This window comes from Anopheles marshallii, chromosome X, assembly GCF_943734725.1.
Source record: "Anopheles marshallii chromosome X, idAnoMarsDA_429_01, whole genome shotgun sequence".
Taxonomy (NCBI): domain Eukaryota; kingdom Metazoa; phylum Arthropoda; class Insecta; order Diptera; family Culicidae; genus Anopheles; species Anopheles marshallii.
This window is the reverse complement of record NC_071325.1, coordinates 13,942,734-13,969,095: the sequence shown is the minus strand read 5'-3', so window position 1 is coordinate 13,969,095 and position 26,362 is coordinate 13,942,734. Positions and strand designations below refer to the sequence as shown.

At 45.3% G+C, this 26,362-nt stretch overlaps 1 protein-coding gene across 1 annotated transcript; it reads right to left on the bottom strand.

Moving 5' to 3' along the window:
• Positions 1–8,851: 8,851 nt before the first annotated feature.
• LOC128719296 (E3 ubiquitin-protein ligase HECW2-like) lies at positions 8,852–25,016 on the bottom strand. Its single transcript, XM_053812924.1, has 6 exons — positions 24,599–25,016; positions 22,575–24,535; positions 22,333–22,499; positions 11,300–11,521; positions 10,591–10,860; positions 8,852–9,662 (listed from the first exon to the last, which is right to left on the bottom strand). The coding sequence occupies exons 1-6, from the start codon at positions 25,014–25,016 to the stop codon at positions 8,852–8,854; spliced, it is 3,849 nt and encodes a 1,282-aa protein (XP_053668899.1).
• Between the last annotated feature and the right edge of the window lie 1,346 nt (positions 25,017–26,362).

The following is a 26,362-nucleotide window of genomic DNA, read 5'->3' as shown; positions in this document are numbered from 1 at the left end:
TAAACAGTTGCTGTCAGGGTTTTGTTCCAACTGCATGCATGCGTCATGATCCATATGACTTCTTTTATTTTTTCTCCTGTCTTAAGAAAGGCCAGAGTGCGAAGTAGTAGTCTTGTACTAGACACCACATCAGCGAACACCGCGATAGTAGACATCACCGTAAAGTGCAGCATAAACTAAAGTTGACGATCGAAGACAAAGTGATCCCCTGAATGTTGAAGCAATCGTCTTAACAGTAAAGAAGTACCGGACTAGCATTCTAGCCCATGTTGATAAAATTATCACGCAAGCACAAGCATAACCACAAGTATAAGCATCATTCAGGGAAGAAAGGGACTAGACGATCAGGAAACATCGTTACAAAACCAACCTTTATGGTCAAAGAACACCGAAATAAGTCTTGAATTTCTCCAGTAAGCGAGCTTACCAAACGTGGATTTAGAATGTGGTGGATTAGTGTTGGTGGAGTCCCCATTTATGGTTGGTTACCTAGTGTTTCGTTGTCTACGGCAAGGGACTCCTAACTCGTCAGCCTGTGGGCCGCATTCGTTAGAAGTTTAGTTGCTGGCAGCCACATCTATTAATGTTGACATTAACAACAACGTAGACACTTCACTGATTTTAACGATTTCTTATAAGAATTCACTGCTGGCTGGTGGACAACCCATTATATTTTATAGCTATCATATTATGACATCACACACATCACTTTATAGGCAAAAGTTGACATCATCAGTCGATTTGCATCTGGTACTACGGAACCAGCAACTACTTTCAATGACATATAGGCAATTAGGATTCATCGGATTCGGAGCTGATCAGGCATCTATAACATCTTTTTCTATTTAGCGATTGATCGGAGTGTAACAGTAGTCTTGCTCTGATTACCCGAGAACAGACGTGATCGTAAGAAGAAACATAATCTTAAGATGAAGATAAAAATCTAACTGATCCTAAGACCCTGTAGGTTGCAGCAATCGACCAAACAGCAAATAAATAACTTAACAACATGGAATTTAAAATGCTTTCGGTCGAGACCAAGAAAGTTTCCTATAAGGAGCTACTGAACATTTTGGTGCTAAAATTCTTTTGGAATGGTTAAAAATATCGTCTTACTGAATACCTAATCCTAATAGCACTGGGAAGCGATTGACAAACTTTTTAGGACAAATATCAAACAGAGAATCAAACCCAATAACTTCTAAACAAACTTAGACTGACAGCAGATAGCCACGAGAAACGGTGGTTCTCTTCTATTCAGCCATTACAAGAGTATTATGGTGTTGAATGCCACCTACAGTAGTAGTAGTGTTTTTTTTTTGGGAATGAACAATTATTGTAATTTGCAATATTAACAATAATTTAACGGATTCGCTTACAGCATTCCACATTGGTTTTTTAAATACTTAAGGTAGTGTAGGTAGAAAAGTAATCTTTTGCAGGAAAAACAGAAAAAAACCCGAGACAAAAAAAGATGCATCTTACCTAACTTATGTGACCTAACTAACCTAAGCTAAATGCGGGAAGGAAAGATAAATGCGACTAATATTATAACTTATTATCTATATTACTAACCTACCGATGAAGGTTGTTTAAATTATTTAGCTAACTGTTGAATAAATCTACAAGAGCTACCATAGCATCTTCTCCTATAGGATGTGTTTAATTTTTGTAAGAAATCGTTCGTTTTCATTATACTAACTATTTTATGTAGTTCATCCGTTCTAACGGTGGGACAGAATGCCCACTACAAAATATTCTCCCTTACACTGCAAGATCGTCTTGTCTCGTTTGTATAGGAGATAGTTGGAAACTATCACAGGGGATTCCAAAACAGAAAACCATGCGGCAGATCTTGGAGAAGATGGAGGAGCGGCAGCTCTTTCCGACCGCAATAATCAGGCTAAAACTTTACGACGGAAAAGCCGGAATAATGGAATAGCAGACGAAGGCCCTCGACCGTTAGCGGTTTTGAGGACTGCTGCAGCAGATCAAGACCACGAAGCGGTTGTAGCGCCTAATAATCTCTATTCCATGATGATTCTATGCATTATATTATTCTCGATAGTAATCTCGCTCCTCCCAACTATCAGGGCCTCCAACAAGCTGAGCACAGTCAAGACTACCTGATCGCGATCTGTTTGTGTGACTGTATTTACCCTTATGCAGTAGTGGATCCAACCAACATCCAATTCAACAATTAATGATAATAATTAATAGAAGCTTGAAATTTCACTTAAAATTTTTTATCCCGATTTTTTTTCGAAATATCCCATTATGCCTTGGTTTGAGTGTGCGTGCTGAAAAACAATAATAAAAATACCCATTAGAAACTGAGCCATCCTTGCCCGCCACGATTCTGCATCTACTTACCCGTATTGCATCAGTATGTCCTGTCGATTGATTGATCTTTCTTCTTTCTTTTCTTCTCCCCCCTCCAACATTGCAGCGCACATGCACACGCAAACAATCGAGCACGAATGACACCGGGGACACGGGGTGTGACGGTCATCCGAGTCCCGGCGCGTATCGAACGGCACTGACCCGACTATGGCCGCCATCTCGCTGAAGGGTAGCAAAACCTGGCCCTCGATACTGCAGCGCATCGACGCGAAAGGACGCACGTACAGCTTCGTCGTGCCGACGATCACCACCACACCGGCCGCCCTAGCGCCCCCACCAACACCGCGCGACACGCCCAAACCGCACCAGTACGTAGTCCCAATATTCGAGATCTAAAATATATCTTCAATTACCACCTGGAGTGACTGGTTTGATTGCTAATTAATTTCTTACCTTGCTTGAACTGTTCTTTCTTTTCTTTTTTGCGGGGGTTGTGCAGGGTTGCTGCCGGCGGTCGTGGCGCTGGAGGGGATGGACATGAACCGGCCGGTGGTGCACCGACAGCATCGACCACGACGAATGGCGGCACCGGCATTATCGCGAACGTGACCTGCAACGAGCACGGGTGTCTGTCCGGGCAGGCCGCCGCCAAAGCGTCCACGCTGCGCCGCCATTACTACCCGGAAGGTTCGTGGGGTTGGCTGGTGCTGATGGTCGGTACACTGCAGGCCGTCCTGAACCATGGTGTGCAGCTGTCCGGACCATTGTATCTACTCCCGGCAGGTGAACGCTTCCATCAGCCAGCAGTCAACAGTTGCGGTAAGTAGTTCCGCATCGCTATTCAATACAACGGCCGACACAGGTGTTGACAACACCAACCCAATATAGGCACCAGTGAATCTGCCCAAGCTACTCCGTTGCGGAACCGCTAACGATCGAACGATTGGGTTTTGTTTCGCTTCACCAGCATTCGTTACCTTAGTGAGGGACGACATGGAAAACAAAAAACAATGGTGGATTATATTTTTCCACCCCCCATTTACATCCAGCTGGGTAACGCGAGTAGCTTGATCTGTCCGTGCGACTTTCCTTTCGGTTCAGAACCGCACCGACGCTCGGTTACAATCCTTGTTACGATGCCGAACAAACCAAAACACACTATCAAGGTTTTATTATCCATAGCTTTGCAAAGCAATTTGCATGTTTATTATCGTGTTTGTGATTTTCTCTTCATGTGTGTGTGTGTGTGTGTGTGGATGTATATATGATACTAGCGCGTTCTCGCGTTGCCTTAGCCTGTTACGTTCACCGTATTTTGATTTTGCAATTCACATGTGACAACGGTAATGGTTGTATCCGGATCCTAACACCAACCCAGCTGTCGGGGGAGGGGAGGGGAGTGGGGGTTGGTTTTGGCTTATTCGATCTCGAGTTTTATACCTCTGTTACTCATTTCATTTCAAAATCCCCGCTGTTCACAGTCATTTCCTTGCGTCTACAAGTACGACGTGCCGTCGTTCTTCGACAAGTCGTCCGTTCTATATTGTATAGTGGTTGGTTCTTCATTTCCCGTCCGCCTCCTTTCCAATATGCCGGCAGTCTGCTTGGAGGAAGCAGTCAGGTTTTTTTGTGCTGGCAATCACCCACCCCAATGTGTAATACACCCCCTATACTCCTCTCCAACCCGGTCGTAACAATTCAGACTTAGAACAGCATCCTTAAGATAATAATGCCATTTCGCACCCTCACATTCACATACCTCACACACGCATGTTATTGGCTAATAAATAAATGTCTTCAATTTCGTTCACTTATTATATTTTGTGAAGCAAATCTGTCCCTCTCGTCAATACACCTGGTAATACTGATACCCCTAATTCGGGCACAACGTGTGCCCTTTGTGTGCGTAGCTAAACATATAACATTAAAAAAAAAAAACATAACAAAAATAATAATTGCATCTGCTTTACGTTCGCCCCTGCTTTGTAAACCACACGGTTAAGAAGAAGTAGATGGAGGGGAGAGAGGGGGGAGGGGATTTACTTGCATCACTAGCCTTAGCCCTTTCAATCTGTTATGGCTTTACGGTTTTTTTTTTTCTTTACATCCCTTCGGTTTGGCAGCGCAAACAAACATAAGCTTCCAAGTTCTGCATCAAGTCTTACCGATGGATCATCAAGATCTTCAAAGTTGGCAGGTGTTGCGACTAACACGCACACATACACACACTGTTCAAGTAGTAAAAATCACTCATAGACGACAATTTCAGGAGTTCTTATTCCCGTGTTGACTTACGCTCTTCAACTGCCAATCATGCTGCGCTTCACACAATCACAAACGCTCACAATTTACCACGAACTAAGTAGGTTTGGTCTTTCCATTCGCTAATGAGAATGTTTCGGTCGTCACCAGACGTAAACAGTCCGGACGGATTCACTCTGAAGATGTTAACTTCCTTCGAGTTGCTAGTGTGTTTAATAAATTTAAAGAGTCGTGCCAGGAGTTTGTAACTATTGCAGAGGGAGGTCTTTAGGACGTCCAAATTATATCATCCGAGAAGAGGAAGTTAAGAAAGATTACTAAATCTAAGAATGGTGATTGAGATCATGACTCTTCACGTGTTGTTCGTACGTATGTTGCTGAAGTTCTCAACTCGAACGGATAGTGGATATATTCACCAAGTATCAGGCCGGAGTCACAAAAATTGTGGCATGAAAATTTGCGGAAAATGGAGTCTTTGGTGATGCATCTTCGCGTTGCGAGAGATGGGAAGAAAACAATTTTACTTGATGCAACATTTATTTGTCGCTGGGTCTAACTCACTATTTTGATATCTTGGCTCATATTCAAATGGATAATTTTCATACCGTTTCCAATTTTAGGCCGATTAGTCCGTGCGTGGATCATAAATGCTTAACGGAGCTGACAAGAAAGTTCTACCTAATGGGCATTAAGAAATACACTCGCTCCAGGGGTTCGTCATCCCATACAACACAAATGTTACTCTCACTCAGTCCAAGTTTATGAAGCGTGACCTGAACATTACTACGGTTCCGGAGGCTGATAGTTTGGAACTTTCATTTAGGAACCACAAAGATTGAAGTTTATGTTTGATTTTCAGAAGGTTTAACTTCCACTGAAACCACAAAACAATTATAGCAATTCAAACAATCAGGAAGACTGTTAACCTTTCAAGGAGACAAACTTTTGCCCTCGATGATTGATGAGCTAACGGCTACCATTATGGATAGTAAGATGCAAGAGAAGCTATACCAGATGGAAAGTAATGCTGGTAAAGTTATCAACCAACTGATTACTTTTATTACTGATCTATGATTTGATCTATTGGATTAACCAAGTCCACCAGAACATTGAGCCAAACATTAAACAGAAGGTCATTGCAAAACTGGAAAAGTTGGACTTTTTACTGGGCGATTCTGCATCTCAAATACTAGAAAACAATTTTATTCCAATGTTAGCTTTTCTAGACGGTTACCACTCAAATTTTGTATAACTCTGGCTTAAATGATACTTTGACTTCAATATGCAGAAGGCTCTATGAATACTGCATGTGATTGCGGGCATGATGCCCCTATGTATCTTCCTAGGGGGCACGAAGAATTTCCGAAAAGTACGGAGGAACACTGAACTGAACAGCCAATGCGAAACACAGGTATGCCGTTCCAGCCAAGTGCAGCTGATGCTGAGTCTGTTCCTGTTGAAGCTACAGCGGCAGTGGAGAGACGACCAACTCCATGGTCGTACTTGAGTGTTTAGTGCTATGTTTGTGCAGTTAACGTCATAAAGTGTTCATCGGTGTCAGTGATTGTTGCTAGCGCGTTACCAAAGACCAACTGAGTGTCACAGCACTGCCCCTCCCACGAAGTGGTAGGTCCCGTGGTAGGGTGCACTAGGGTCCAAGGAGATTTTTTTTGTTGGATAAAAATTCCATTTCCCCAAAAGGGTGCCTAAGAAGATTGTAAACCCCTCGTAAAACTTAAAAAAACCACACACACACACACACACACTAGCACAATTGTATCGGCACTACGAAAAACTAAACCGCCATACGTAACTACCTAATCGGACCGGAAAACCCGATCCTTCCACGCGGTACAAAGAAAGGAACAATGTTACCGAGGCAAACGCAAACGCACCGTGCAAGTGTTATGCCTACATCTGTATACGCGTTATTCGCTTCTTAAACACGCGGTTGGTAACGTGAATGGCTTTGCCTTACCCGTTAGCAGTTATTACTGATTAAAGAATATTGTATTATAAATAAAACCGCGTCTTCACATGCACGTGAAATTACTCTACCACGCACGCTTGCTACCGTTCATCCAATATTTCACAACAAAACATAGGTTCTTCTACGCGCTCGACACACACTGGTGTGGAAGAAGCATGTGTGATTCACTGTCATTGTGTCGGAGAGCGGATAAAGCATTAGCCGTTGTTTCATTTTCAATCAACTACCCTAAGCCGACCCGGATATGGTGGTGGTTTGCTTTATACATACGATAGTTAAAACGATTCCTTCCTTCCGGTGTGTCGCCGGTTTCCGTTCCCGGGACAGCAGCCGGGGACCTTTGGTAAAGAGAGCATGACCCGGAACGCTGAACGGTTGAATTGTGAACGAATAGTTGCTACTTTGGTACTCGGCTCGTTTTAACGTTCTTTCCCACCCACTGATCTTTCTTCTGCTATCTGCATTGATGAAGTCACGGCTTACGACACCCTGTTACACTAGTCGAGAACGGTATTAGTCTATCTACTCGAGAGATTACACCGCAACACCACCAAGGCGACATGTGTTGCTTTAGTGTAGATCCTTCCGTTTCGAGTTCTTTACAACAGTGATTTGAGATTTTGATTTTCAGGCTTCATAATAATACGTTTCGTTTGCCTACCCTAATGTATGTCGCTAACGATGTATGCGTTTGCCTACCCTAATGTATGTAGCTAACCGATTGCTACGCTACATTTTCGCCTTACAGTCACGAGTGTTTAAAAAAAAACGTTAGAAGATATTTTACGCATTTCTTAAGACTATTGGCAAACTTTAAAAGCTGCGCACATGCACACACACGCCCTGCCTGACTGATTGGTTGTTGTGCGTATTCTAGTAACTATTGCATTCTCCATGCGTTCCTTTGGGTTAAGTGCACCAGTCGTTAGTGTGTGAGGGTGGTGATGTTAAAAGAAATCTAACATCGATTTCTTTTTTGTGAATTAATCTACACATCCGCTATATGTTATGTGCAAAATGCCGCTCCTAAGCCTAATTTACCTACGTGCTTGGTATGGTTGCTTTACTTCCATATGGCGCCACACGTGCTGGCGAAAGCAAGAACCGAACCGTGTGTGTGAGGGGGAGAAAGATAAAAAAAAACAAAACAAAAGGGATTATTCGATGTGTGAACTGTTACCCTTCGACACGTTCGAAATCGCCTTAATTACAAACTATAATAAACCGACACATTTGTCCCCCCCTTCCATCCTATCAATTATCGACCGCTGCTACGCAAGATAATTGCTTCGATTAGCTCGGAACCAATTAATTTCAAATGCATCCGATTGCGTACATTTACATATCATTTATCACTGTACCGCTACCGGCAAAAGTGTCACACGCTGCAAGCTGGGGGAGTGTTTTGTTTCTTAAACACAAAGCACCAGACAACGCCGTGTGACCGAGATGCTTAATGATGACTACCCCGGGAGGTAGAAAGAATAAAAACAAAAAAATCAACAAACCCAGCACATGAAAGCATACCGCCTTGGACATTAGCTCGGATAGGCGGCGACAAACAAGAAGCATAACATTATCCACTGACAGCCTGGCAGTGCGGAGGTTTGCAATAAGAAAGGCATCGAGTGCCACTAACGCTTACATCCTCTAACGATGCCTGCCGGCTGTGGGACATTCGATTACGCGGAAGTAGTAACATCATTAGTGGCGTTTAAATGTATTCCTGATTGATTTGAATGCTGCAAGTAATCGGCATAATCGTGTTCCGATTGTTGAGGATGCTCCATTTCCCCTTTAATTGGAAAGCACCCACGATGGCACATTGCAAAGAACTACTGGTGTGGTTAACAAACGTTGAAAAGGGAACTCCACGTAATATGCCTACCATTTCTGATTCATAATTCACATAAACCACTTAAAACAATTGCTAATAAATCGTTACAAAGGCTATTGTAATGTCTATGTCTTTTGGTGCTCTTAAAAATTAAGACTTTTCGATATTTTTATATTGAAATACGGTGTATGATTATACTGTTAAAAACCCGCAGAAAGTGTCTACTTCGCATAACTAGCAAGCATTTCATTAAAAGCAAATAAGTAACCAACGGCCACCAACGTTACATTAGTATGTTTTTTGTTCTTTTGCACAGCGTCAAAGCGCTCAAACCAAACCCCTTAGGCGAACACACCGCGCGTGAGTGTAGAGTTTTGTAATAAAAATATCGAAAACGGGTGTGGTGTTGGGTTGGTTGCCTACTCGATGCCGAACGTGTTCGTTTCCTCGACGGCCAGTATCAGCTTCTCGTACAAAACGTCCGGCGTCGGGTATGGTGGTAGCTCCAGCCGGTTAAAGCACGTATGCGAACGGGGCAGCGCGTCCGCATTGCCCCACTTCTCGATGCAGAACCGGCGCAACCCGTTCGATCCGCGCAAACCGACGAATCCGTCGTGCGGGATGCTGGACGTGCCGGTGACGAACTGCAGCAAGCGTAACCGCTGCTCGTTGCTCATCCGATCGATCACCACCCAGAACCACATGATGACATGGTGCGTATCGTGATAGCCGCCCCGGTACTCCGTGTTCGACCGCCAGTCGTGCACATCGATCTCGACCGTGCCGGAAATGACGAGCTCCAGCTCGCTCGCATCGAACACCGACACCAGCCGGTGGTCGACCACCTCGTTGAACCCGCGCACCAGCCATTCGGTTTGCTCGAGTACGCCCCGCTCCAGCCGCCACTTGATGATGCGATCGAGGTAGTCGCGCTTGTTGCGCTCCGACACCGTAATGTTCCGTCCGTTCGGCTTCAGCTCGATGTCGATCGACGTACCGTCGGACCGTTCTTCGGTGACGGTAAAGTTCAGTCCGAGCTCACCGCAGTTGTCCATATTGTTGTCCCTGATCCATAGGAGCGACTGGTGGAACGAATTATCCAGCGATTCAAGGTCGCTCAATGACACGGGCAAACGCAACAGTGCTTTGTAGAACGGGCGTGTAAAGAACGCATCCAGGAGATACTGATGTACCAGTGCAAGTCCTAGCACGCGTCCAGCAAAACGGTACCTATTTTCAACAGATCGAGAGGGAAGAAGAGAGAAAAAGTGAGACGATTGCTTTAAGTCGAACAAGGTAGTGCTGTGTCTAATTATTCTACTGAAAGGAGTCATTCAAATTTTGAACCGACTCTTGAAACATTAATGAATCTTCATAGATTTATGAATTCCAAAAGACACAGAAATTAATAATTTTGCCAAATTTCACTGTTTTTAAGAATTTTAGGTAAGAATCTCAGTACTGATTAAATTTCTCAAGTGTAAATATCCGAGCTCATAAACAATAAATGGATCTACTAAAATGAATCTATAACTTTGTTGAGTGAATCTAAATAAACTCTCTTCCAAAGATTTATGTAGCCTCAAGATTATCTCAATCATAAATCATAAATCTTCAAGAAGCAAAAAGAAAAAGAATTAAAACCAGAGTAAGAATAAAAAGTTTCCGGAGAGATTCATTAATCTATGAATCGTCATGAATCTTTTTGGTTAAATGAATCTAAGAGAAATCATGAATCTCGAGGCCTCATAAATGACTCTTGCACAAAGATTTATATGAACGATTCTTCAAAAAAGATTCATTAAACACAACACTAGAATCTACAACATCTACGCATAATAGATTAGAATAGATGATAGCAAAATGAAAGTCAAGCTAATTGGTCTAAGTAATCGCATTCTAGCGTTACTTGGGATATTTTATCAATAGAGAAATTCTATTCAGAATCTTTAATTCTTAGTCATTTTTGAATCTTAAAGAATTTTTAAATTTTACGGATTGGTGACTCCTCTAAGAGTCATGAATCTATGAGAATTCAGAATTCTTTGAAGAATCATAAATCGTTATAATATAGAATCAAAGTCATTCATTTCGTTAAAAGATTCATTAATCTGCATAAGTGTCACCCACAACACTGGAATAAAGTCCAATATCTTACCATTCAAGTATATCATCCCGGTCGGAGGGACGCTCCGGTGCGATCTGCACAGTGTAGATATCGTTCGCGGAGTACTCGAACATATTCCGGTACGGGCTGAACAGCTGGCGCGATAGCAGATAGAAGAACTCGCGCGATGGTCCACCGTAGTCGAGTCCGTCCTCCGTGTCCCAGACAATGTTGAGGCGGCAGCGCTGCAGATCCCGCCGGCTCGCCGACATGATCCGCTCGAAGGCGTCCTCCACGAGATGGGCCCGGCGTACCTCCAGTCTTCACGGGGAGGGGAAAAAAAAGAAACAAACAAACAAAAAATGGCGAGTCGGATTCATTACTTACAATTGAAAGTGACGTGGACGAAGGGATTGGGTGTTTGTCTCCGTTATGTGCACATTTGCAATTGACTGCGGCTGATGAACGCGCCGAAGCGCAATCTACCGTGACCGTTAGCCGAATCTAGCCGTGCCAATGCTCATATGTGTGTGGGGAAGGTTGTAGAGCAACACTATCAACAGCGGTCAAGACGCTGATCACGGTCCACGGAGTCCGAAGAAAAACAACTGCCTCTTTATTCGGCTAACCTTGGTTAGGTTACACTCATTTAGTTGGGTCTCAAAATCGAATCGAAAGTATTACCTCTTCCACCACCTCCACCGCTTGCCTCCCTGGCCGAACCTCCCCCACCTGGAGCTACCGGGTCGTCAAAACTTACCTCAGCTTGTGCGGTCCCTGACCGTAGCCTTTTGACTCGAGCTTCCGGTAGAAGGTGCGCAGCTTGGCCTCGAAGTCGCGCCGCATCGGGGCGCGCTGTACGTGGCGTCCGCCCGCCTTCATTGCATTGCCCGCGTGCAGATTGAACCCGCCCGACGTGCCCTGTTCCGGTGGGCTGCGGGCACGCGGCGGAACATAGTTCATCACCTCGTCCTCGAACAGGCTGCAACAGATGGATGATAAAGAGATATGGGTGAGATGATTAATGTCGATTAATGTGATAAAGGGGTTACGCCGTCTTCGCCATTCTTCGCAGGTTGGAGCACAGGGGTGTTCGCCTACCAGGCCGTATCCACTCCGAAGCAGCGATCGGAAGGAATAAACCGACCAATGTCAATGTCAAACGGCGGTCGATGAATTAAGCAGTTTCGGCGCTGCGAAACGTAACGAAACGGTTGCGTGATTGAGGACGCGATCGTTGAGGCGCTGTTTTATTTCTTTACACCGCAACCGAACGGAATCGGAATGCATGCACATAAACGCTCCGAACGGAAACAGGAAAATTTTTACCGGATGCTCACTCTACTAAAAGTTCGGTCTGGATATGGTTTGAACCACTACAGCGTGGTGTTCCTGCGAAACCGAACCTCTGTAACCACAGGCTTCATTGCGTAACACTGTCTCCTCGTGCAGTCATTATTCAAATCATTAGATCTGTTGTGGCAAACGAGGACCCGCCCAGTCGAGAGTAAATATATCGATCCACAAAAATGTTCCCCCAGAGCCTCAACCAGAACCTTCCACACTGCAAGTCTCCCCCTCTCGCCTGCTACTCCTGCAGCTTAAAAAAAAGGGTGCCAAAAGTTTAATTACCATAATCAAAGTGAACGACATAAAAACGGCAGTTAAGGTCCGCACAGAAAAAAACACACCCCATCCCCAATCGTCCTTCCATCTCCAATCTGCCGAACCACTTGGCTCAGTGATCGAAATTAGAGATTGCTTCGATGTGGAATAGCGTGATTTCCTATTTTACGACCCTGCACACTCAACTGGCACGAGTTTTACGAGCGTTTTGTTTGTTTTACTTTTTCGCTTACTTGTGGCACTGGTTAACCGGCGTCAGAACATTCGCTGGCAGCAGGAAGTGCGCGAATTTTGATCACCTTTATTTTTTTTTTTTTTGGGGTTTTGTTTGCTGCCCGGGATCACCATGGGGCAATGAGGGTGAGCACGTGCATCTGCCACCTATTTTGCATCCATTGCTGGGCGTGAGTGGCCCGGCGCGTGCCTGGGACAGCTGGATGCGGATGCAATGTTACAGTAGCTGCACCTGGCGAATTCTGGGGATGGGGATGGCCATTCGCCTGGTTGTGTGATAATTAATTGTACTGCTGTGTGTGACAACTTCCCATTTTGTCAAGGCCATGGTAGAGAGATGCCTTTAAGCATCGCATATTTACCCCCCCCCACCCCCCTCCCACCCCTTTTGCAAGTATCTTCGAGCTAAGTGACAAAGTAGTGTATATTGTGATTGTTGCACCTCTGGAAGCTACCTTTTTGCAGGGTATTCTTTACCCGGTCGAACCTGAAATAGCACACAGCTTCTGAGCGCAATACTTACACCGAGAAGAGGATGGAGAACCCACGCACTGCGGCCCCCATCGCCCGTACGATCGGGCGGAACAGCTTCGTACACGTCGTTCGGTTTCTGGCGGCACGTTCCATCGCACGGTGGCTGTGGGCACTCACCTCCACCTCCACCTCATTCTCCTGCCCCTCCGCGCGATCTTCCTCCGACTGTGCGTCCTGTTCCGCTTCTTCCATGCCGGACAGACGGCGATGTTTGCGCTTCCGGAAGCTGATTCGATAGCTTCGTCTGCGTTCCGTACCGCGCGTCGCTCTAGCGGCCCGTCCCGCCGCTACCCTTGGCAACGCTTGACGACTGACCATTCGTGCTGTATTGCTTCGGCCACTCATTACATAGCGCCCTTTCGACCCCGAAACAAAGCACAAAAACTAATTTCGCACCAAACTGCACCGCTCACTTTAGCTATCGCAAACGTTTTTCGGCGTCACCGGTGCAATATTCGCTGTGTACCGTACGGTGTATTCCGCCATCCAGTAAAACTCGAACGTTCCCCGTATGAGGTTGCAGAGGTTTGCAAATGCTGCAGATTAAATTAGTTGTTTTCTTTATATTAACATCCGCTACTGACCAAACCGCTTAGACGACACTTTCCGCGACTATTAGCAAGACGAACGCGTTACAGCACCGTGAGAACAGCCGCTTTTCGGCCCGGTGGCGCGCGGTATCTTTCATTTGTTGCGGCCAATCAACAAAACAAGCACACCGAAAACACCGTAGGTCAGGAATCGAAATTAGCGAGTACACACTGAAAACGGTCCGCACAATTCTTTCGCTTTCAGCCGAGGCGGGTGGTAAAGTTGGCGAAAACAAGCAGCAAAACAATGACAACAAACATCAGCACCGGCAAGAGAGCAACAAACATGTGTCAACGGAACGGATCCATGCGGGCACATGTGCGTTTTGGCAATGTTGGCCGTACGTGAAGATTTCCTTTCTTGCGACTGTTTGCTGCCCCCATCGGGTTCTTCAAGAAGCTCTCCCGCTGAGATCATGGAATTGGTAATATGTATGCCAGTGCTCCCCATTTTCATCCCTCCTGTCTGGGTAATTATATGCTACCGGTCTCCTAAACCTGCCGCTCCCCACGCAGCACCGTCACCTGCCATCAGTTGCCTGGAAGCGTCAATGGGACGCGTACGGCGACCTTAACAATTGCGAACTCATTAGGTGGCGGTGGCTTTTGTCACTTTCTCTCCACTCACGCGCTCTCGCTCTTTATCTCTTTCAGTGCGTTATTTTGATGTTCTCTTACGCATTGGGAGACCATTTTCGCTCATGCGTCTTATTTGCAACCTTACAGTAACCTACTGGCAGGTGATGCTTAGCGTTGGGCATGTCACAGTGACCTTGATAGTTACCAACATCGATAAGCATTACCCCTTAGGGTGGATGTCTCCCAAAAAGACCGTACAGTCATCTTCCAAAAATATGCAGCAATGTGGCCAACTTCCGTAACTACATTGTGACTATCGGCTAAAACAAAACACTCCAACTTCGCACAAGTGCAACTAACTTCCCGCGGTCACGGTTTTAAAAGGTACACTCCCATACGGGAGCGTCGACTCGTGGCAGCTGTCACGATGCAAAATAGTTGCAGCTAGATGCAGCTGGTCGGATACGGTAACGAGTACCGTAAGCGTCGCATAGCGCGTAAAGTTTCGCACTTAATTATATCACACGCTAGCCCTCGTCACTGTCACCTCCCATGCGAGATGCGAGATGGTTAAGAAGGTCTACCAGATCGTTACCGGGTACCGGCTAACGTCACCGTAGTGTTAACATTTCAATTCCTTCTATACCTATGATAACATAGTTTACACATGGTTCAATTTAAGCCACCTTGTAGTAGGATTGTATCTTCCAGGGAGACGAATTTTATTCGACTTATAAAACAAATTCCGAAACTTCATCCGGTTCGGTGAGTTCCGTTGTAACCATCACACAGTGGTCCAGATTACAATAACTGGTGGACATCCCAAACATTCCCATACATTTATTTGATGTTAATAAACCATGTAATATTGCTCTCCGCCTTCATTACTTTCAACTTCTTTTGGACATTTTGTTAGAGCATCTTTGCGTCACTATGCAAAGTACTCTGGGGCTAGACTTCCGGAACTCCGAGTACCGAGGAACTCTGAGACTCCGAGACTGGGAGTTGTCGACTTCGAATCAACTTCCTATTTCAGATTACCTGGCGGTCGAGTTATTGAAATACTCTAAAGAAATCACCAGAGTACATCAAATTACGGATTACTTCAGATTTGAATATCACTTTCCAACAACGGAGTCGGAGTGATTTATGAATTTCACATGTGTAAAAACACATTTTAAGATAGGCCTTCGTATTATAAATTTTGGTTCCTGTAAAAAATAAATAGCTAAAACTATGTTAAGTAGAGAACATCCGGTCCTCAATAAACCAGAGGTAGTTAGGCAATTGAGTCTCAAACCAGAAGAGTAACTATTGAAGTTCCACGAAAATTAATTCCGTAGTAGTACCAAGAGATTACCTCAAAGATCAGAGGTAGAAGAAGCTAGAAAAAGAGTGGTACCTCTCAAGACAATCCAATAAACTTCAAAGTTTTATTATTGAAATTAATAAAACCTTTAGTTATTGACTATTTTAAATATAGTTCTTGAAAATAGACAAAGGCCTTCTTTCCAACAAAATATTTAGCTGAAAACAATTCGTTTTAATTCCATATTGAAAATTATACGTCAGTTCCAAATTTGATGTTCAATTTCCATGTTCAGGGATTAAACCGAAATTTAATTATGTGTAAAAAAAACTATTCTTCTTTCTATGTATAAATATACTTGATATGCAAATGCAAGTAAATGATAATTTCTGCCAGTTGTCCCGCTCTGGACCATCGTGCAGTGACCGTTCGGTATGGTGCGGTATGACTAAATAAAACACCTTAGAACACCTGCATTCTAATGTCGTCCGTGTTGATGATGATGATGATGATTAGTCCGGATTTGCCGGTCGCCAACAACCGTACCTCCTTACCAGATGGTCAAGGGCACATACAAACACGCTTCGATCCTTCCGCCACGGAACAGATGTACCGCTCGTAACACAGCACGCAGTCAAGGCAAAAGACCAACCCCTTCCTGACGCGTGGAGCGACAAAGATGACGGCGATGCAACATGCAGATACATCGAATCGCTTTCTATGAAGTGTGCGTTAATTGGTCTTCCCGTCTGTGCAGCAGGGTGTCGAACCGAACGGAAGCTAACGCCGCTGATCGATCTTTCCGATCGGACGCACAGACAACATCCAATCGTCGTCGCTGTGCGGCGCGGTGGTCAGTGTGCTTTAAATAAAATTCTCTTCCACCTTGTTGGCCATTGGTGATGTTAAAACTAAGCAAAACCAAGCTTTTTTGGAAGGGATCGAAAAGAACAAAGAGAGAGAGAGCTTCCATCTTCTCAAAGAAAACATACTTTTTCTTAATAATAACCTCATTTTCTTGATCGAAAAAAACAAAATTCAAACGCTAACCCTTTATTTGTGGGGAAAGAAAGTTATATTTTTCCCCCGGTTTCACTTTTCACCTACGGCAAAAAAGGCTTCAGGCGCCCATTGCGATAAACATCAATTTGATGCTAAATTCGATCCAACTACATGCGACCCATTCCTAGAGACCTTTCATTTGTGTTTCCTACCATTCAGTGTGTTGCTGTCCATTGCTAATAAACAAAGCATCCAAACCATTCCGACGCTACTCCGCAATGGGTGCCGCAGCCATCGTTATAAAATGCATTACCATCCATCGACCCGACGGATGCATTCACAAGCGCCGTCACATCGTTCTCCATTCTCAGAAATACCATTTCGCGAGCGCAACCAGATTTTAAATAAAGGAAGTAGGTACCGGCTTGGGCCGAGTTGGGCAATTAGAAGCATAAACCACCCATGTACCGGTTGGTAGGTGTTTTGCAGGGTCACGATAAGCTACCGACCGTTCAATGCCAGTGCCGTTGGTGCCGATATTTTAGAAAAAAAATAAATAACACAACCTCCAAACGAAGGCGTTTATACGATAAGGAAGATAGTCGACCGTTCGGCATGCTATATAATGCTGCCACTATTTCAAGGGTGCGGTTTATCTGATGTCAACATAGATACAGATAAACAGCAACAACAACGAAATGCCCCCCAAACACACACTGCCCATAAAAAAACAAAACATTTTTTCCATAACACTTTCGCAACGCTAAGATACGGGAAGAAGTTCCACAATAGCCGAAAATTAATTTTTACCAAATTACAGGGTTTCGCTGTAGGTAGGATATGGCCAGCCCAACAAACTGAATCGTACAAACGAATACAGGGTTCACGGGGATTATATTGACCAGTTCAGCGAGATGTTGCTTTCGGGCATACAATTGACTTGTTCGGCAAGTTATTTAATTTTCACCGCCATCTTCTGGACAATTCAATCCAATATGCAACAAACCAAACAAATCAACATCTCGCCAAACTTGTCAATATAATCCCCGAAAACCCTGTAACATAAATGGGAAGATTGAAAGTGAAACACAAAAAAAACTTTACTGAATTGTTAAAAACTAGATAGGGAATCGCGTACACAATTTAGTGAATACCAAATCGAACAGCCTATTCGTACATAGGCGGTTTTATAAGTAAAGATATAATATTATTTTTTTTACGAAATCTTAAACAAATGATGCAAAGAATAGGAATACAAAATTACATACAATAATAACAAATATTTTTACTAAGTTTTCAACTAATTTAATCCTCAAACAACTTAAATATTTATCTCAACTCCTGAAGTCAAAAATATTTAAACTAACGGTCGATATTGTTTTCACTAAATTGTGCCCGCGATCCGATATGCAGTTTTTGTGATTCCAAAAAGTGTTTCTCCGGTTTCACTACCAATCTTCTCGTTTATCTTATTCGCTTGCGCAAGATAGTATTTTGGGTCCGCCATTTCTGATCGATTGTAAAACCCTGCAAACCAATTTCTTTTTAAAAAAAATAGAACCCCTATCACGTTAAAGGAACATAATTTGTTGTGACCCATGTTCACACAAGCAAACAAAAAAGGAAGCATGCATAAGGTTAAGAACCAACCAAATGCAGCGTTGTCCGATTCGTCCGAACCCCTCTATTCATCATACCAAACGTGAACCCGAAACGACCTTTTTGGTTTCGATTTTCGAACGATATATGTTGCGTTCCGGATGTGTTCATCGATCTTGATGAGCCGGGAGCATTCGTCGTCGTGTGACGGCACGGCAGGGAGGGGTCGCGAACCGTCCCATACGACCCAGATTCCATGCACCGGTGGCTATACCTCCGTACGGCAAGCTGATATACCGTCTTCTCGCACATTTGCTTCCTCCGTGTGCGGTGCATACATTGTTATGCTTCGCACGCACACAACCAAGCAACCCGAATGGTGATGCTGTCGGTGGTTAAAACCAACCCCTCGCGTACAATGCGTACCGGACCGCACGTGCACGCGCTCAGCTGACGAGCAGTCCAAAGGCGAGGCGTACCAATTGTGCGTATTCTGCTGCTACCATTCCCCAATGTTCTGTCGCTTTCCTACAGTCGGTCGGCTTCTACCAGGGAAGAAACAAGGATGCACAATACACCTGCTATTGCGTCGTGGAATGCGTAATGCGCCGCACGTCAACAGCGGAATCAGCTGGTTCGTCCTTTCACTATCAAAACCGCCGCACTGTTATGCTGCGCCATTAATCTGTACCACCGGGCACAGCAGGATAACACCAAAAAAAAACACACAACCCCAACAGAAGGCAACTGGGCGAGAATGTAAATGCGCATTTTTTAAACTATGCCCGACCACACTTTCGGGCATGGGATGTGGAAATTCCTTTTCCGCAAAACAAGAGAATTTGTTTAGAACAATGCAAATGCTTGAAACGCGGTGTGATAAGGTAAGGCCAGACACTTAAAATTAGAATATATTCACCTCACACGTGACACTACACACATTGTGCGCGTAGTTTCTAAACTGCTGTGAGTTGCTGCCACTACTGCCCCGAATGATCCCATATACATCCAACAAGAAATATCAATTAAAACCCCAAATCTTCTTGAGTTGAGGCTTGAGCGTTTCGAGGGGCTAGTACCGTGGTGAGTCTGGGCGATTAGGTAATGGTGCCTAAAATAGTGCTGCTGATGGTGCAACAGACAGCAGGCAACACATCGCGAAAGATGCACAGATAATACAGACTCGCCGAAAGCTCGTGAACTTCACCATCAAATGACATCAGCTTGGGCCGCACCGATATATGAGTCAGCCAGGAATCGAACCGAACCGACAATTAGCTGCAAAACCCTCTTCGCCCGGAGGATGGATCGCGATCGATCGACGGTGGTTCGCTAGGTACGGCGCAAGCATAGCATACCCGGAACGGTGAGTGGTTTAATCGCGCCACACAGCGCAAAGAAGCGAAGATTAAATCATAAATCCCTACCCCGGTTGATCGGCGTACTCGAGAACTGGCAGGCACCTTCGCACATTCGATTCGTCACCGACTTAAGACAGCATTGCAATTGGAATAATATTCCCTAATAGGCACTGTTATGAAGATAAACACCGTCAATCACTACTGGCACCGTTTGACAAACTTCCCATCGCACACAAAAAAACAAACGTACTCCTTATTCATATAATCCCTAGTCGTCATCAGGAAAACAGATTACAGTTGAGGATGCGTTTGAACGATGGTTAGGTTAAGCGTTTGATTGTACTGCCCGCCACTGACCGCCAACACCTCGGTGGCAAACACAAAACCGCCACAAAACACCAACAAATAACACTAAACCAACCATCTATAGAACCGAAAACACGCGGAGCCTTCGACTTTTCCTGCGCGCGAAAACCGTGTCCGCTCGCGCGAAAGACGACCACCGGAATGATACGGCCGTGCGCTCGCGATATGTGCGCCCGCCTAGAAGCGTTCTCCGGATTCGCGAGAGCACGCACACACGGTAAAACAAAAACAAAAACGAAACGGCGTCACAGAAGGGGCGACCGAATAGCATCGTGTGCAACGCACCACGACCGGCCGGGAAACAGCTTATCGTTTATGGCAGAAAAGTTGCATATCTTCTTTTCTTTAATTACTCTAAATGATAGATTTAATTGTTGAAGTAACAACCAACAAAAAATTGAGCGCTAATCATCTCTTTCTTCAGTAAGTCTAATATTTTCTACAAGTGTTTACAGTCGAGAATAGCAATAAAAAATTAAAATCGACCTGCGACCTAAACACTAAAAGCGCAATTATTGTCACAAAGGCAGAGAGAATAAAAGCCCCGCAACAGTTTGTAATTTGTAAAACAATTTTGAACTTCAAATGGGAAACAACTAATTAGAGTCTTAAAAAACTCTCACAAAAAAATCTAAAACTCAGTTCCTTTTTTACAAATTTTTAAGAAGTCTTTAACTTCTTGAATGCTGTTCCCTGATTCCAGCTACATGTTTCAGGTTATAATCTTATCCTTCATCCAAGATTGACGAATGTACGAAGAAGCGATAACGTATTTAAATTCTCTCAAAAATGTCACACTCGTAACGGAATACTCCACAGTCCAAACACACCGAAACCGTCGCACAAAATTACACGCAAGCCTCTTGACACCAGGACCAGGATAAGAAGAAAAGTTTTACAAACTATTCGATACACTCAACTAACGAAACCCTAAACCAACCACTTCAAACGCAAAACAGAACACCGCCCGTGAATCCTGTTCGGGTATTCCTGCGCGTGAAAAGCGTGTCCGCTCACTTGAATGATGACCACCGGAATGATGGTGCGTGAGCTCGTGACATATCGGCTCACTCGTAGATTCTCCAGAGATTCGTTAGTACCCGCACACTTCCAGTATCGCAAAGCGCGGGAGAAGAAGGTAAGGAAACGGTCGGTTTGTTTATAGACCAATCGGGCCCCGAGGAAACAGTTGACTATTTATGCTCGAAGTGCACATTCCTCGTACATCATGCGGAAGATCTACAGGTTGCTACTGGCCTGAAGTGTATTGTGGTTAAATTAAGAATTGAAAAGTTGATTTTTTTTTCCGAAGATAAACAAAATAAATCAAAACCGACATATGCCCAATTAGCTCACATTATCGACTCGATTTCCTGCGTAAGTTAATCGTAAGATCGAATGAAGCTGTATGTAAACAAAGTTTTGTTGTGTTTTTTTTTTTTTTTTGTTGAATATCTTCATTATCTGAACCACATGCTGTAATAACTACAACTTGACGAAAGAGCTGTCACGATTGAGGGAAAACTGTCGTCATACGTCGCTATGACCCTCGAGTGGCTCGAGATGTTCCTCGCCTTTAGACGGCTTTTAGAGACTTTTCGTCTTTTTACTGCTCGAGATCGAACCCCTCTCATCTCGGTACAGTCTTCCTCTTCTTCTTCTTCTTCTTTTCTATCGTCACTACACCCTTAAGAGGTCTAAACCTGCCATTTCTGGCATTCCTTGACTCTATTTACCCACAGCTGGTTAGTCAGTCCTGCGTACGGGGGATTGACCCAGATGGGGTTTAAAGCCCGGTCCTGTCGTGAGAAGACCGACGCCACTACCAAATACACCACCGACCCACCCCCAAAACATTATAAATACTCACATAAAAATCTGACTAATGGTGTCCAATTTCATCGACGGGTTCGGTTGTGCCGACCATGTGCAGGTTACAAACGTTTCCCAAGTCAGCTATTAATTTATTCCTCCCTGCGTTTGCCTGGATACGGTGCAAGTAGGCAAACTATTCTATTAAAAAAAATATTACAAAGTTTGTTTACATCACGGCACAATGCCGCAAACTGTACCAAATATTGAGATCTCAAAAGGTTCAACGCAATAAAGTGCATGGTATGCGACAAAACTTCTGCGATGCACTTCCAACCACCAGCGCAATTTGTTTTTTTTTCTCCTTCTATACCTCGCGATACGTGCGCGCTGAGGAAAAATCTCTTAGACGTTCAGATTCTAAACGACGTCACCGGAAATGCCACGCTTTGTGCATCAACAGCAAGTTAAAATAAACTTCCTGCGCTTGATATCATTTACCTTCTTCCAGCGCAAATGTCTCCACGCTAAATCATGCTGGCAACGCAAGATAAAGCAAGGCTTTGCAGTGGTTCGAGGATCTCGGTGAATCGTAAAAAAATACAGTTGTTTATCTTATACTTTCTGCAACTCAATTAGCATCAAACGTGTCGCGCATGGAATATTGACATTTTTGTTTATGTGTACATCATTGATCAATTTTATGCTAACTATTACCCCACAATTCACGCCGATATATAAAGAATAATCAGTAACGGAAGAGCAAAAAAAAACCGCTTACCTAAGAAGTATTGTAAGCTCCAAGTCGTGGCTGTACCGATCAAGGGCCGTGGTGCCCTCGACTCTAATGGCGTTAATTTTTTCCCGCAAGTTACGCGAACAAGCAGCCGCACCGTGCCGTTCGCGCAAAATCTCCAATATGTTGGGCTGACGCAGGAATGCCACCACCTAGAAACGAATGAGTAATAACTTTTAAAATCAAACTGACCGCCATATAATGGGGAACCGTTCCAATGTACTTGCCTTGTCATTGTACGCGACAGGAATTTCGGGTGAACCAACGTTAACCATCCGTGAGATGGTGCCGGGTGGCCGGGGTGGAGGGATGGGCCGCTCATCGGGACCGTACGGACCGTTGGGCAGAAGTATGGAACTGGCCCCGACCGGTGGCCTGTGATGGCGAGCCCTTGGGCCTTCCGTCGGCAAACGGGGATCCATGAACGAGGTGCGGCGGTTAACGTGATCGATGAAGAATTGCTTCCCGCTCTGATCGAGCTTTGTTTCCCACCCGGTCGGCAGATCTTGCGTGGTCAGTGCGAAACAGTTGACTAGTGCGACCAGATCACGGTTGTGCTGATACCGCCCAAAGCAACCCGGGTCACGCCTAACACGCGACACCATATGCTTCAGGGCGGCATTCCGGTTGTACAGCTGTATAGCTTCCCCGTTCGTGTGTAGCATCGAGTAAAAGTCGGACCGACATATCATGAGCAGGGCGGGATGAAATGGGCCACTGGCGGACGGGGCAGCGGGGCGGCTACCGCCACCGGTCGAGCTCGAGCGGGACCGTGTAGCAGTGCTACCGGATGATGTAGAGGGTCCATTTTCCTGCCGCATATGTTCGTAGATTGTGCGACGGATCGATTGGTAGCGTCGGTCCAGCTGCTGTCGGTGCGGATCCGGACCGTGAGCTAGAACAGTGGCGGTACCGAGCGGCCCTGGTCGTTGCCATGATGTGGTGCGCGTTGCATGGTCGATGTAAAAGATCCGCCCATGGCTATCCATACGAGCCTCCCAGGCCGGGGGCAGTGGTTCATCCGGTTCGGCCAGAATAGCCCTGGTTCGTTCTGGGATCGAAGGCAATCGCATGCTTGGAACGTGCCGAACCGCACCTTCCATGACCACCTCCCGTTCACCACCCGTTATCTGCCCAACAGCAGCACCAGCACTTTCTGCCGAGACTGCTCCACCCGATGGTTCCGTCGCCTGTTGCCGATTGCGACGAAGCTCTGGTGGTCCGTACGCATGATCTACTGGGGCGGCTGGAACAGTTACTGCCGGGGTCGCGGTAGATCCGACCATTCTATTCCGTCGAGCATGATGTGTTGGCGTCGGTGGACACACAAGATCCGAGCCCGTTCTGCCACCGACACGCGTTAGTGGCCTCGGTTGGGGTCTTGTCGGTTCGGGCGATGGGTCCCTGGGACTACCGGGTCCACTGGCTGGACTTCGGGCCGTATGTACCGACGGGGCCGCAACATCCGTTGTATAATCGACCGGAAGTGGTCGAACCGGACCATACTCTCGATTTCTCGGTTCGCGTCCATTCGAGGGTGTTCTTGCCAGTGGTCGATGAGGACGCACCGCCGCCACCATCCCAGCTTCACGTTCTCCATCCAAACACTCCTCACCCACCTTTCTGGCCACCTTCCGTAGCGGAATCTTCCCACTGGGAGCACGGATCGTATCAGGCGTATCGTTCCCATTACGATCCAAGCGCATTCTACGCAATGGAGTCGATGCATCCCCTACTGGATTCCCTTCCGCATCTGGTACCGTTCCAACCAATCCTCCCACAGCACCCTCCGTTTCTAACGCTTGCTGCTCCTGCTCATCCATGTCAATGATATCGAAAGAAAACCCATCACTCGGCACTGGGTGCGATTGACCGGAGGAAGAACGATGCGTTTTACCACTTTTCGGTGGCCAAGAACGTTCCAGTGGACGATGCCCCGAACTTCCCTCCACCCAGAATTGCTTCTTGCGCGAACATCCAACCCCGTCCGGGGAAAGCCGATTCGGTCGAACTTTCTTCTTCGTTCCATTAGGGTTCGATTCGGGTTCCTCCCTAGCTGGCACGATTCCGGTACAGTTTGCATCATCCACATCGCTCGTGACTTGTTCGCTTTTCCGTCGCACACCCGATGTCGATGGTGTAACATCGGTATCCGCATCCATAGCTTTAACCGGCATATTTTGGTGTGCTGTAGGCATAGAATATAAATTTAAATCTTCAATTATACACATAAAAGAAAATTTTCACCTACCATCTGAGGAATTAACCACCGGGATGTTCTCTTGTTCGTGTTCTTCGTGATCCGATGGTTCCGGGTTCGGTTCGTCCATACGCGTCTCACATGCATCGTTGTGCAGTTCGAACATTTTCAAATCCAAACACTCTTCGTACGGTGTTGGAGGGAAATCTTGTTGTGCGGCACTCCGCAGCTCAGGCGGTTCCTCCTCCTCTTCCTCATCTTCCTCCTCATCATCCTCGTCATCGTCTTCTTCTTCATCGTCGCCATCGGATTCAATGGGATCGTCAGTGCTTCGATCACCGCCTCCGATCGCTAACCCATCCTGTTCCGTTTCGAGCTCCATTTCCGTATCCGCTTTCGCGGTGGGAGGATTCGCCGGCCTTGAGCTACCTGGTTCCGGTTCATCACACTCTTCCCGTTCACAGCTCATCCTTCCCGACCCTTTACCCCTTCGCGACTTCTCACACACTGCGTATCTCGCCTATTGTCTCCGCGGGTTTCCTCTTGGTGGAAGGAATTCGGTCATCATCGTACTGCTACAGCTGTTCCTGATCTTCACAACGCCCTGTACACTCATGCTGAAATCGTCAATCGCTAAAAGTTTGATCGGAGAATCGATTGATGCGGTCGTTGAACCCGGCGGTTGATCGTAGGGAAAATGAGAGTTTCGTTCTAAATGACCTCGTTGTCCAACCCCTATCCGAGCACGGATCTGAAAAGAGACGCAGATGATTGTTTACGTTTCGTATGTTTACAGTTTCTCCTCACCAAACGGGGCCTTCTTCTTACTCTTGTTCACTGCCACTGCGGTGTGGTTTTGTTAGTGCGAACTTTGCCTACACCCAAGCACAGCTCAGCATCGAAACTACTCCCTGCACACACTGCACCGTTAGCAGAACACTGTAATGCATCTGCACCAATAGATTTTGCCTATTTTCACACAATTATTACCACTCTGAAATGCACTTTACCAGCGGATCGTTTTGCTTCCATACTCTGCATTCACGCACACAAGCACCAATCATGTTTGACGTTTAGGGGAAGATGTAATCTCGCCTCGGTTCGCCGTGTTTTCGCCTTCATTTGTTCGATTTGTGCTTTTGCCCATGCGCGCTAACTTTAAAGCTTTACCACACGAGGGCGCTAGTGAGCTTAGCGAGAACAAGCTCTGGATGTGTGAAGAGTTGATGTGCATCGGAAATTTGAGATGAGCTTTTACTGCACCTAATTTTTCTATAATTAAGAATTATTTAATATAATTAAACAATGTGATTCTTTTAAATATATTATTTAATGTGCTACGCACCCACAGTCTCATTATTCATATACTTTTTCTCTAACCTAGTAGGTAGTGTTGCTTTGTTCGTGTTCTTCAGCTGGAAGGTTATTTAGCATAATTCGCATCGAAACCCATTGGATCATTGTTATTCATTCGCATATACATTATGCAATCGTCAATCGATTCTTATTAGCCCATGTTTATCTATGTGGGAATCCCAGCACTACACCAAGCTACAGTTCGATTAGAATACATTTTGTAGCGCTTTGATTTTATTCATATTGCCATTTCCGCGCGTTCCACACGCAAAGCTCATCGATAGCATCATATCGAAAGCACCATCGACGATATTCATGAAATGTACAATCTTTCCCTACTGACATACTCTTTCTTATCGTAACAATCCGTCAATTAAAATGGAATTTATTTATAATTAGAATCTAGTTCTCGTTGCATTTGATGTTGGAAATGTACGATGGATAAAGGCAAGGGTAAAG

Excerpts from the sequence above, each read along its gene's own strand:
- LOC128719296 (XM_053812924.1), bottom strand. The coding sequence starts at position 25,016 with ATGAGCTGTGAACGGGAAGAGTGTGATGAACCGGAACCAGGTAGCTCA. Across the intron at positions 24,536-24,598 it reads GGTGGTTAATTCCTCAGATG|CACACCAAAATATGCCGGTT; the intron begins GTAGGTGAAAAT and ends CTATGCCTACAG. Across the intron at positions 11,522-22,332 it reads GAGCTTACAATACTTCTTAG|CCTGTTCGAGGACGAGGTGA; the intron begins GTAAGCGGTTTT and ends CATCTGTTGCAG.